Genomic DNA, 13,323 nt, shown 5'->3' with positions numbered 1-13,323 from the left:
TTGATTGCTAAGTATGGAACTATGTATCAGCGTACTCTGGAATTCTGGAATATTTAGTTCGCTTTCTTAGGTGAAGGAATATCGTAACACCTCGTTTAGTAGCTTCGCCCTGCCATGGTAAAATTGCAATTGTTGTCGAACAGTAAAGATACTGATTGTCTTAGTGCTGGTGTACTTTACGACAAGAGTCTCTTTGGATTTTCTGCCACATTTAGAGACAGAGTTTCGTTCTGGATATGTTAAAAGCATCTCTCATTGAAGTCCGCACTAATTTTCGAGGTTGAGTAAAACATCAGTAGTCTTAGAGATTTGACTTTCTTTTAAATTTGGTACATTTCTTTCGTTACTTCTGCAACGGTTTTATGGCCTGTTTTCTGTGGTATGATTATTTGGTATAAATATCTCAACAGTCACCGCTACTATTTCATGAACTCAAGCCACATCTGGTCTACTCTTTCATGGTTTTGAAGGGGGGGGGGGGACTGTCTCTTAGGAAGGCAATTTATATCTCTATGACTAATTTAGAACTTTGGGTAACAGTATAGAAGAAGAGGATGGCAAAGGAGAGAAAGTCGTGGCGGGATTGGAAAAAAGAAAGGAAGATTAATAGATGAGCTGCCTCCTAACTGAAGCCGCTCGACAGTACGGCATGCGAAAAGCTCCATGACTAAGTCACAGCCCACCGGTGACTGTGATGGGTCGTTTGTGAGGCCTTGCGCTCATCTCTGTCAGCCCGCAATTACGATAAATGACGCACAATAGCGCGGAAGGTCGAGTGACATCAAATATCGTCGCTGTCCAATCGCCATGTAATTACTCTGGAGCATGGTGCGTGTCCGCACGGTCGGCGTAACGACAGGTTTTAGCAAGGTCGGGAACAAGTGGTGGGTGGGGAAGTAGAGAGAAAAAAAAAGAAGGTTGGGGAGGCCGTGGAGCGGAATAAATACAGCGAACAGAGTCTCTGTTACGTGTGCACCGCAATGAGCCAGGGCGGTGTGGGCGGAAGGAAGGGACAGGAAAGAGACATAAATACAGGCGGCAGGAGCTGCGCGCGGCCAAGTTGCGACGGAAAACATAGGATATCACCATGATGCGTGCCGCGACAGCCGCTGCAATACTTCTGCTGGCCACCGTCGCCAAAGTAAGTTCTCCTCACTGAAGACAGGGATGTGGGTCGAAACGTTTCACATTCACTTTACTGAGGAGCTGAATTGCAGTTCATTCGTTGTATATATAATCCAAGTCTGCATTGATACCACACACCATATTGCATACGCTATGCTTTACTCTTCTCATTGTAGTATTGGCATTTTTGTACGGGAACAACGACTGTCAATAAATAAATTAATAATGACGGCGAGCTTGATTACGAGATAAATTTTCCACGCAGGTTGTGGTAACTTCTCGAAGCGTTTGTAGAACAAAGTATCTATTGCCTGACTCCTCTTGGTAGGTGCATTCTCGACATTTGAACACTCAATCGTTTGAAACGGACTAATACACTGAAAACAGTGTGTACTAGTTTTACCTACGCCAGGAATACACGAGGCTCATTCGATAAATAACGCTCCACAGTTTTTTTGAGAACTTATTCATTGTTAAGAGTTCGAATTTTATGATTGTGTCAGTAAAAGTTTCTTTTACTTGTACTGTTTTTCTACATACTCTATACCACGTTCTGTGCCCTTACGCCAGCGGTGTGTTTGAGAATGTTTTCCTGTTGGTAAGGACTTTTCCCGTGGATTCCGCTCTCATCGCCTTAAAAGTATGTCCCAATCAGTGAATTCCTAAGGGACGACTTTCACGAAAAACATATACTACTTAAAAGACGCACCATATCCACAATTTGGGGATACAACAATGAAATTTTAAGCCACGCTTAACACGAAATTAACACTTTTTCCTTGTATTACACATATATCACTTTTTAATACATATTTCACGTTGTTCATGAAATCCACAAATTTTATTTTAAAAAAATAACGTATATGCCTTTTCCTCAGAAGCTGTTCAAGAGATTTCTATAAAATTTTCTCTCTTTAATCCCCTTGCATATAGTAAGCTTCTCTCATGAATTTTTTTCGAATAGGCGAAATTTAATGATTTTATAATTCTGTAAGCATAACATAAAATTCAAATAATGTTGTGATCACTTCGCCACATAGCTTGAACTCACAATTTCAAAACTTACTCTTGAGACAACATTTATCGGGCTTATAGAAGTAGGTGTAAAAAAATCATATATAAAGTCTTAATAGATTATGAGAAAAAGATGCATAAACTTTAAAAAACATAATTTTCAGTAAATGCAGTTCAAATTACAACCCAACGTTTTTTCTTTTCACCTGTTCAGAAGGCCCCAGATTTGTAGTCGGGGTCCTCTTTCCCTTCAAGGATTCTCTTCTGGTTTCTTGTTTTCTGCTTTCTTTCCTTTACCAGGTCTTCAATTGACACTTTAACTGCAGAGGGGTGCTGGAAAAATATTTTTCTGAAAATATCTAGAGTGAAATATCCTATCTTAAAGCTTATCCTTTCTAATACCTTAATCCTCCGTATGTTTACACCATTCAATACGAGAATTACATCACGAGTTGCTATTCTGAAAGCAGTAGCAGACGAAAATGCTGTTTTATGGTCTCATATCCGTATGAGTGAATTTTAGGTGCTGTGTTTTGACATGAACACATTTTTTTGAGCTTAAGGATCAGCCAGAAAACTGCGAGATACTATTTGTAGGCCTCTCCTCGTGAATGTAATCCACGGAGTCGCTGTTCATCAAGCTAGTACTAAACTGTAGCTTTAAGAAGTGGGCGTGGTAGGAGGGTTGCCCCAGACATTTATTTATTTAGACACTTCGGATGCGTTTTCATCATTGAAACATTGGAAACTTATTGTGCTCGAGTTCGACTAATAAATAAGATATGAATTGAAAATTGACATTTTCTCTCAATTTCATAAACGTCTGCCCTTAAGTAGCCCAAAAAGATGAAGTATTAGGGAACCAAGTCTGCGCTATAGAATGGATGAGGCAGTTCAACACAATTTGGTGGTCTGCTCCCGGGTTCTGAGACTAGTAAGTGATCGTGCGTTGTCATGTTAGAACAAGATTTCTTTTAAATTCTCGTCAGACCGAACGCGTTGGAAAGGGTTCTGGAGCTTGTACAGACACATCACATATCTCTGAATTTGTTTACCTTTTGGCAACTCATCCACGACAAATACGCCGTCACTATCCTAAAAGACTGTCATCACGAACTGTACCTTGAATTTCTTATTTTTGGTGGCTGCCGGTGGTACCACTCCAATGTCTGCGTTTGTGCGTACGGCTCAAAATGATACAGACAGGTTTTGTCATGTGTAACAGTCCATGTGAGAAGGGTGCCTCCGCTGGCCTAAAACTGCTCCAAAAGTTCATATCAAATGGCTTTTCTTTGAATCTTTTAGTGTGTTGCGAGAATTCATGGAACTCACCCTGAGCATATCTTGGAACATCAAACAGTCCCAGTTGATGCACACTCACTCTCAATGCTCAGAGCTAGAGACAGCTTTTAAGCAGACACGGCTGTACGTGCGTGTCGTGTGTTTACAGAGGGGAGAGTTTTGAATGGCGGCCTACCTAGACGCGATGCCAATAGATGGTGACGCCATAAAATGTTTACAAGTACTAGATAAATCTGTGTTTGAGTAAACTGACAGACAGTGTATACATATTGGTGCTACGTTCATATGCGGATCGAAATTTATGCGTGTCAGTCTTATTAATTTCCTCCAGTGTCAAACCCTTGCATGTATCTAAGTGCTTATGCATGAGATAGTTTACTATGCACTGTCAGTGTAACTTAATTTTTATAAAAGATTCGATAATATGAATCAGTTCAACAGAAATCCTAGAGAAACTGTTGGTTATCACTTGTTTTAATACTCCTAATTCGAGCATTGTCTTTGTGTTTTTTATTTTTTGTGCGAAGTGTATGGTTCTTTTTTTTGATGAGATAGTGATAAAATGTTATAGATTAGTTACTCGTCTATAGAAAGCAGAAGGGTAAATAAAGAAAAATTGAAAATAATATTGGAGAAGGATGTGGTGCAAGTCCCTTACCGAATTTACTGTAGCAATTTCATACTTCCAAGTGCTTTGCTTGTTGGTGTCAGTTCGACCCCGTCTGCAGACTCATTTTAACCGTGTTAATTAGAATAGAGAATAAGTGGAATGAATGTGTACGAAATGTTGACTGATTCGTTTTACACCATAACGGAAATAAACCTAAATTAAAGCTGAATCTGAGCTATGATAATGTGGCAGAAAAGCACAATAACATTAAGCCAACTTCAGTTCCTTGTAACAGACCTCTAAGATGTTTGTAAAACGCGTGTTCAAAGTTTCACGGTGCTTCTGAAGATGATTTGTCTGTTGCAGCGAAGTGATTTCACTCAAAAATGCGTGATCTTCGGCTGACACAAGAATATTTGCAATACCAATACCCATGTCTCAGCTCCTAGTCGCTCGTAACACGTGATGGTCTCGGGAAACATCCATAGCCGAGCGATGCAGGAGAAATATAGACTAAAACAGTCGAATGTTCCATAAAAATATCAGACAAGCGATACAAAACCAGCTGTGTCATATTAAAGAGAAAACTAAGATTATTTTATTAATGTTCTTACACCCTTAATCGGTGCAGTAGTTTGCAAGATATTGCAGTTTGAGGATGTTGAAGTTCATATCTCGAGAATGGATAACACATTTTTAAAGAACAAAGTGTCAGTGGACGGAGGATGGCAAATGGTGTTAGGTCACAGTCATGTGTTTTTTGTAAAACATACAAAATTTTAACTATGGTCCGGAATATTATATCCGCGCTGTTAAGACGAGACTAAAATGTTGTTTAAGTAGTAAAAGAAGCCGCAGCAATTTGGGTAGGAATGCTTATAGGTGTAAGTATAATGTCCTTTTTCTTCATTATTAATTTTTGGTAGATGAAAATGACGAAGCAGCCATGCAAGGACTAAATCGCTAATAGTGTGAAAACTATGCTATTGTAAATCTGAATGCAGCACTGAAGAGCTGGAGAAATTTCGGACTATTCTGATTTGTCATATAAACATCTAAGATAGAAATAAGTAGGTCTAGTATACTGCAGGAACAGTCTTAAACAGAAGTGAGAAATGGTGACGGCCATCTTTTCCAGGCCGTTTTTAGTCCCGAGGAAGTCAGACCGAGAGGTTGTTTGGAGCAGTTGGTGTTGGTCAAGCATCGCCTGCGCCTACTCAAACGCGAGTAAACCAGTTTGAAATATTCCAAGTGTTGGAAGCAGAACTTGAAACTTTTTCTTTTTTAAGAAACTTAGCAGAAATTCAGCCAGTTTAACATGAAAATATTTTAGCGTTAGGACAACTTCAATGTGAATATCAGGAATGCGGTAAAACATCCAATCTCCGACATCGCTGCGACCGGAAAAAGCTCCTGCAAGAGCGGGACAAACGACGACTGAAGAGGATCGTCCAGTGTCACAGATGTGAAAGCCATTCTAAATGCTGCAGATTTGAATGCTGGGCCATCAATAAGTGTCAGCGACAATACGTCCAACGAAACATCATCGATACTGGCTTTCGAAGCAGAAGGCCCACTCGTGTACCCTGGATGACTACACGACACAAAGCTTTATGCCTCTCCTGGGTCTGTCAACACTGAAATTGGATTGTTGATGACAGTAAAGAAGTTGCCTCGTCGAACGACTCTCGTTTCAAATTGTATCGAGTGGATGGACGTTCACAGGTATGGACACAACCTCATGAATCCATGCGCCCTGCACGTCAGCAGGGGACTGTTTACGCTGCCGGAGGCTCTGTAACGGTGTGGGCCGTGTGCAGTTGGAGTGATATGGGACCCCTGATACGTCTCTGATTCGACTGTGCCCGGTGACACGTACGTAAGCATCCTGTCTCATCACCTGCATCCATTCGTCCATTGTGCAGTCAGACAGACTTGGGCAATTCCAGCAGCACAATGCGACCCCCCATACGCCCAGAATTGCTACAGAGTAGCTCTGAGAACACTCTTCTGTGTTTAAACACTTCCACTGGCCACCAAACTCCCCAGACATGAACATTATAGAGTATATCTGGGATGTCTTTCAGCGTCCTGTTCGGAATATCTTACACCGTCGTTAGAACTCAACAAAGTTAACATGTATGCGCTGTACTTGATTTTTGTAAATAACTTGATTGTGGGACTGCTTACTTATGAATCGACAGACATTTTGAAGACATCAGCCTGCCAGTTTATTGCGTCTGACCACTGCTAGTAATAATTGTAACACTAAAACATGGTAGTTCTTACAGCGAAGTAGTTGCAGTTACATAGTTACTGTTGTCTCCTGAAGTTAGTTATTTCGTGTATGTGTTACGAAGTGAATCAGTACCGGTAGTTAATTTCTGGCCCCTTGTCGGAACTTTCAGAAACTATTTTGATGAGATATTTAAGCATGAGTGATTTATTTGTCTCAATTTTACATGGTGAAGAGTAAGAAGCAAGTCTGTATTGCTGGATTGTGTGAGAAAGACACTATTCATACACTCGTTATACAAGATGTAACCTTCACCACAGCATTCAAAAATGGTTCAAATGGCTCTGAGCACTATGGGACTTAACTTCTGAGGTCGTCAGTCCTCTAGACTTAGAACTACTTAAACCTAACTGACCTAAGGACATCACACACATCCATGCCCGAGGCAGGATTCGAACCTGCGAGCGTAGCGGTCGCGCGGTTCCAGACTGTAGCGCCTAGAACCGCTTGGCCACTCTAGCCGGCACCACAGTGTGTCACGCGTTACTGTTCGTATTTGGAAAAATGTTAATTCTGGCAATTTAAGTAATTCCATGAAATAGTGACGATAGTAACGAAAAGTAAAAATAAGTTCTTTCGTTTCGTGACTGAAGCACAATCGAACCCTTTTCCATCCGGCCATCAGAAAATTTCATTTTACCTCCTCTGGGGGTAGCTTATGAGTGACCTACTCCACCACTCATTGTGACAGCTAGAATCCTGGTAGTCCTTTGGAAACTTACGAGTCGTTCCTTCCTCAGATCTGTCACGCCTTTTACGAGGATTATCCAGAAAGTAATTTTTTCTCAGCCGAAAACAAAGCTACGAATGCGAAACGTTACGTATGTATTATTTTAAGTCTCCTGAATGAGCACGCCGAGTTTCCGTCAGTTCCGATAGATACCGTAGCAGCAAGACAGTTGCAAAGGGGCGTTTGTAGGTGATGTACGTTACAAGCAACGTGCCGTCATTGGATTTCTCACTTCAGAGAAAGAAACTGTGGGAAATATTCAAAAACGCTTGTGTAAAATCTATGGAGCGTCTGCTGTCGACAGAAGTACAGTTAGTCGCTGGGTAGGAAGGGTTAGGTCATCAGAAGGCGGTTCGGCGTAGCTTCAAGATTTGCAGCGGTCGGGGAGACCATCGACGGCTGTCACACCTGACATGTTGCAGCGAGCTGATGTCATTCGCGAGGACAGACGCATTACGACTTGGCAGTTGGCGCTGCACCTGTCAATCAGCAATCAGCTGCAATTATCCGCGCTCTTGGATATTAAAAAGTGTGTGCAAGATGCATCCCGCGGTGTCTATCGGTGGATCACAAATCGCACAGAAAAGAACATCTGTCTTCGCAACGTTTTGAAGCTGATGGGGAGGCTCTCTTGTCCCGGATTGTGACAGGTGATGACATCTGGGTTTAACATTTTGGGCCCGAAACGAAACGACAGTCGATGGAATGGCGACATTTCCAGTCCCACAGACGATGGAAGCAACTGCTACCGACGGTAAAGTCATGATCACAATGTAGCGGCAGCCGCGGACCCAGGAGGACCCGCAAAAACACTTGTATGATAAACAATAATTTAATTTAGTGTTTGTATTTCTCACGTATTTCTGCAGAGCAGTGAACTATACGTGTGTATTTTACTGTGTAGACTAGTGGTTAGAAGAATGGTATTTTCACTCTGCAGCGGAGTGCGCGCTAATATGAAACTTCCTGGCAGATTAAAACTGTGTGCTGGACCGAGACTCGAACTCGGGACCTTTGCCTTTCGCGGGCAAGTGCTCTACCAACTGGGCTACCCAACCACGACTCACGCCCCGTCCTCACAGCTTTACTTCTGCCAGTACCTCGTCTCCTACCTTCAAGACTTTACAGAAGCTCTCCTGCGAACCTTGCAGAACTAGCACTCCTGAAAGAAAGGATACTGCGGAGACATGGCTTAGCCACAGCCTGGGGGATGTTTCCAGAATGAGATTTTCACTCTGCAGCGGAGTGTGCGCTGATATTAAACTTACTGGCAGATTAAAACTGTGTGCCGGACCGAGACTCGAACTCGGGACCTTTGCCCTTCGCGGGCAAGTTGTCTACCAGGTGGTTAGAAAATTAATCGTAGTTTTTTTGTTTTTGCGTAAGTCTTGTAAATATCCTTGAATAGGGCGGCCTCCTAGTGTAAACTTTCCCGTCCTCATAAACTCAATCACACAACTAAGTTTTCATTTATTTTGCGCTAGTAGACAGCATACAGTTTAGGTCAGTGCATTCTAGTTTGAATATTTATCTCATGCAGTAACTTTTCGGTAAACAAGATTTCTAATAACAAGTATCTGAATTTACATCAACTTCAGTAGAGAAATTTCTTTCTGTTGCGGTCTCGGATTACAGTGAGAAATCTGCTCAGAAACTTTTAGTGTTACTTTATTCTCGCTTGGTATATTTTGTATACATTTCTAACTCATTAGCGTCAATTGAGGCCTTACACATATTTTATACACAGTACGATAGGGATTGTGCTCGTTGTTAGAGGACACAAGGTGAGTTGGCTGCTGCCCGTAAACAGATGGAAGCTGCGTTGGCTACCGTCGACAAGCTTCTAGCTAGTGCTAGGAATTGCGGTGACGTCGGGGCGCCAGTGACGAGACCTGTGACTCCTTTGGTGCCACTGGAATTCCCTGGAGACCCGGACGTCACTTCAGTTTCCGATACGCAGCATCTGACCGGTCCGTCCTCACTCCAGAGTGGGTGGCAGACATTGGTGGGTTCACGTCTCACTGGGCGGAAGGCGAAAGAGAGAGCAGGTGGTGCGGTTGGCTGCCTACGTCCAACAGGTACGAGGTGCTACGCTGTGTTGATAATAACTCCGAGCCAGCACGTGATACCTCTCCCATGGGGTCAGTGGTCGATTTTCCTGCCCAGACCGGACAAGTACAGGGGGTGGGTATGCTAGTCACTGGGAGCTCCAACGTTAGGCGGGTGCTGGAGCCCCTAAGGGAGATAGCGAGCAAGGCGGAAAAAATTCCAGTGTGCATTCGGTATGTTTGCCGGGAGGCCTCATTCGTGATGTGGAGGAGGCCCTGCCGGCAGCTATCGAGCCCCCTGGGTGCAATCGGCTGCATGTAGCGGCACATGTCGGCGCGAATGACGCCTGCCGCTTGGGTTCTGAGTCCATCCTCGGCTCCTTTCGGCGGCTGGCTGATTGGATGAAGGCCACTAGCAGCGCACACGGGGTGTAGGTTAAGCTGTCTATTTGTAGCAACGTACCCAGTGTTGATCGCGGTCCTTTGGTTTCGAGCAGAGTGGAAGGTCTAAACCAGAGGCTCAGACGACTGTGCGACGGTACAGGATGCGAATTTCTCCACCTCCGCTATCGGGTGCAGAATTGCAGGGTTCCCCTTAATAAGTCAGGCGTGCACTACACGCAGGCACCGGTTACTGGGGTAGTGGAATACGTGTGACGTGCACATAGGGCTTTTTTACATTAGACAACCCCTCCCTTTGGATCAAAGAGGATTTGCTTGTTCAGTTAGTCACAGTGACCTTAGAGAATCTTGGTCCTCATAGATCAGAGACAGATTCATAGGCTTTTAGTAAATAGCAGGAGCATCCAAGGAAAGGTCCCGGAATTAGTATCTCTTACTGAAGATTATAATGCGCAGATAGTACTGGGAACAGAAAGCGGATTGAAACCAGACGTCAATAAGAACGAAATCCTAAGTTCAGATTGGAATGTTTATCGTAAGGATAAGTTAGTCGCCAGTGGTGGTGGCGTGTTTATTGCAGTAAAAAATTCGATCGAATCTAGCGATATTATCACGGATTCTGTATGTGGGTGAAACTGAGTATCAAAGAAAGGTCAAATTGGTGATCGGATGCTTTTATAGACCACCTCGGTCAGGACCTACACTTGTAGAGACAGAACTTGTAGAATATCAATAGTAGTTTTCCTGATCATGCCGTTGTAATAGGGGTGGTTTTAACTTGCCAGGTAAAGATTGGGAGTGTTATGCCATTAAAACTAGTGCCAGAGGCAGGGATTCATGTGGCTTTGTTCTGGATGTCTTGTCCGAAAATTACCTTCAGCAGATAGTTAGAGAACCCTCCCGGGAGGATAGCGTCTTAGACCTTCTGGCAACAGACAGACCTGTACATATCGAATCAGCTAACTTAGAGGAAGGTATCAGTGCGCATAACTTTGTAACAGAATCTATGACGACGGGTCCTACAAGGAATGTTAAGAAAGGTAGGAAGATATATTTGCTCCACAAGGGTGACAGGATACAAATTTCAGAATATCTGAGCAGTCAGCCTCAAGTATTCTGTGATGAGGACGTAGATGTGGACAACAAATGGAATAAATTCAAATGCATTTTTCAGTAGACCCTAGACAAGAACGTTCCGAGTTATGTTTTAAGGGATGGGAAAGGTCCACCATGGTTTAATAGCCGTGTTATTAAAGCGCTACGTAAACAAAGAGCACTTCATCTCAGATTCAAGAGAATTAAAAACCTAGCAGACAAACAAAAGCTGAACGAAGCAAAAACGAGCGTGAGGAGAGCAATGAGAGAAGCGTTCAAGGATTTCGAAAGTAAGACGTTCTCAACCGATCTGACTAAAAGCCATAAGAGATTTTGGTCTTACGTAAAATCAGTAAGCGAGCAAAATCATCTATTCATTCTCTCAGCGACCACACCGGTGCCGAAACGGAAGATAACAGAGAAAAGGCAGAAATACTAAAGTAGGTCTTCCGAAGTTGTTTCACCACATAAGATCGTACCACTGTCCCTCCTTTCAATCATCGTACGAACGTCGAAATGGCAGATATTGAGATAACCGATCGATGAACTGAAAAGCAGCTACAACGCTTAGTAGTGGAAAGGCATCAGGACCAGATGAGATACTTGTAAGATTCTATAAAGATTATGCGAAAGAACTTGCTCCCCTTAACTTATCGTAGATCGCCTGAGCAACGAAAGGTACCTAACGACTGGAAAAAAAGCGCAGGTCATTGCCGTTTTTAAGAGAGGCCATAAGAAAGATCCACACAATCATAAATCTGTATCGTTGACGTCAATCTGTCGTATAATTATGAAACATCTTTTACCGTGAAGAATTATGACGTTTCTGGAAAATGAACACCTCGTCTATAAAAAGCAGCATGGATTTCGCAAACAGAGATCCTGTGTAACTCAGCTCGCTCTGTTTCTACATGAAATCCACAGCACAGTGGACAACGGCGATCAGGTTGATGCCGTGTTCCTGGATTTCAGTAAGGAATTTGACACCGTCCGCATTGCCGCTTAATGAAAGAAATGCGAGCTTATGGAGTATCGGAGCAGACTTGCGACTGGATTAAAGACTTTCTTGCAGATAGAACTCAACACGTCGGTCTGAACGGCACAAAATCGACAGATATAAAGGTAATACGCGGAGTACCACAGGGAAGTGTGATAGGACCGTTGCTGTTTACAATATATATATGATCTAGTAGAAAGCGTCGCATGCTCTTTAAGACTATTCACAGATGATTACATCTACATCCATACTCCGCGAGCCTTCTGACGGTGTGTGGTGGAGGGTACCTTAAGTACCTCTATCGGTTCTCCCTTCTATTCTAGTCTCGTATTATTCGTGGAAAGAAAGATTGTCGGTATGCCTCTGTGTGGGCTCTAATCTCTCTGATTATATCCTCATGGTCTCTTCGCGAGATATACGTAGGAGGGAGCAATATACTGCTTGACTCCTCTGTGGGCCGGCCGGTGTGGCCGTGTGGTTCTAGGTGCTTCAGTCTGGAGCCGCGTGACCGCTACTGTCCCAGGTTCGAATCCTGCCTCGAGCATGGATGTGTATGATGTCCTTAGGTTAGTTAGGTTTAAGTAGTTCTAAGTTCTAGGGGACTGATGACCATAGGTGTTAAGTCCCATAGTGCTCAGAGCCATTTGAACCAATTGACTCCTCGGTGAAGGTATGTTCTCGAAACTTCACCAAAAGCCCGTACCGAGCTACTGAGCGTCTCTCTTGCAGAGTCTTCCACTGGAGTGTATCTATCGTCTCCGTAACGCTGTCGCGATTACTATATGATCCTGTAACGAAGCGCTGTTCTCCGTTGGATCTTCTCTATCTCTTCTATCAACCCTAACTGGTACGGATCCCACACCGGTGAGCAGTATTCAAGCAGTGGGCGGACAAGTGTACTGTAACCTATCTCCCTTGTTTTCGGACTGCACATCCTTAGGACTCTTCCAATGAATCTCAGTCTGGCATCTGCTTTACCGATGATTAATTTTATATGGGCATTCCATTTGAAATCACTCCTAATGACTACTCCCAGATAATTTATGGAATTAACTGCTTCCTGTTGCTGACCTGCTATGTTGTAGCTAAATGATAAAGTAGTCTATACCAAAGTAGCATCGCGAGAAGATAGTAAGAATTTGATGAACGACCTACAGAGAACTGATGAATGGTGGAGGCTTGGCAGTTGACGATGAATGTAAATAAATGTAACATACTGAGCATACACAGGACAAACAACTGGAGACAGCGGATGTCGAAAAATATCTAGGCGTAACTATCCAGAGCGACTTTAAGTGGAATGACCACATAAAACAGATAGTAGGAAAAGCAGATACCAGATTCATCGGAAGAATCTTAGAGAAATGTAACTCATCCACTAAAGAAATGGCTCATAAGGCGTTTGTTCGCCCGATTCTTGAGTGTTGTTCAGCTATCTGGGATCCATATCTGGTAGGACTGCTGGAGGAGATAGAGAAGATCCAACGAAGCCAACGAAGAGCGGCGCGTTTCGTCTCGGGATTGTTTGGCTGGTGAGAGAGCGTTACTGGGATGCTAAACACACTCCACTGGCAGACGTTACAACAGAGATGTTGTGCATCACTGAGAAATTTACTACTGAATGTTCTGGAGAGCACTTTTCACGAGGAGTCAGACAACATATTACTTCCTCCCCCCCCCCCCCCACATGCATCTCACATATTA

General features: G+C 43.3%; 1 protein-coding gene across 1 annotated transcript in view; it reads left to right on the top strand.

Moving 5' to 3' along the window:
* Window positions 1–1,006: 1,006 nt before the first annotated feature.
* LOC126106828 (uncharacterized) overlaps window positions 1,007–13,323 on the top strand; it is a 42,596-nt gene continuing 30,279 nt past the window's right edge. Inside the window, exon 1 of the mRNA XM_049913224.1 lies at window positions 1,007–1,141. Coding sequence (XP_049769181.1) covers window positions 1,088–1,141 — 54 coding nt within the window. The 5' untranslated portion in view covers window positions 1,007–1,087. The remainder of the gene's footprint in view (window positions 1,142–13,323) is intronic.

Source organism: Schistocerca cancellata, chromosome 10 (assembly GCF_023864275.1).
Source record: "Schistocerca cancellata isolate TAMUIC-IGC-003103 chromosome 10, iqSchCanc2.1, whole genome shotgun sequence".
NCBI classification, from domain to species: Eukaryota; Metazoa; Arthropoda; class Insecta; order Orthoptera; family Acrididae; genus Schistocerca; species Schistocerca cancellata.
The sequence above is the reverse complement of the archived record's forward strand: the minus strand, read 5'-3'. Positions and strand labels throughout refer to the sequence as shown.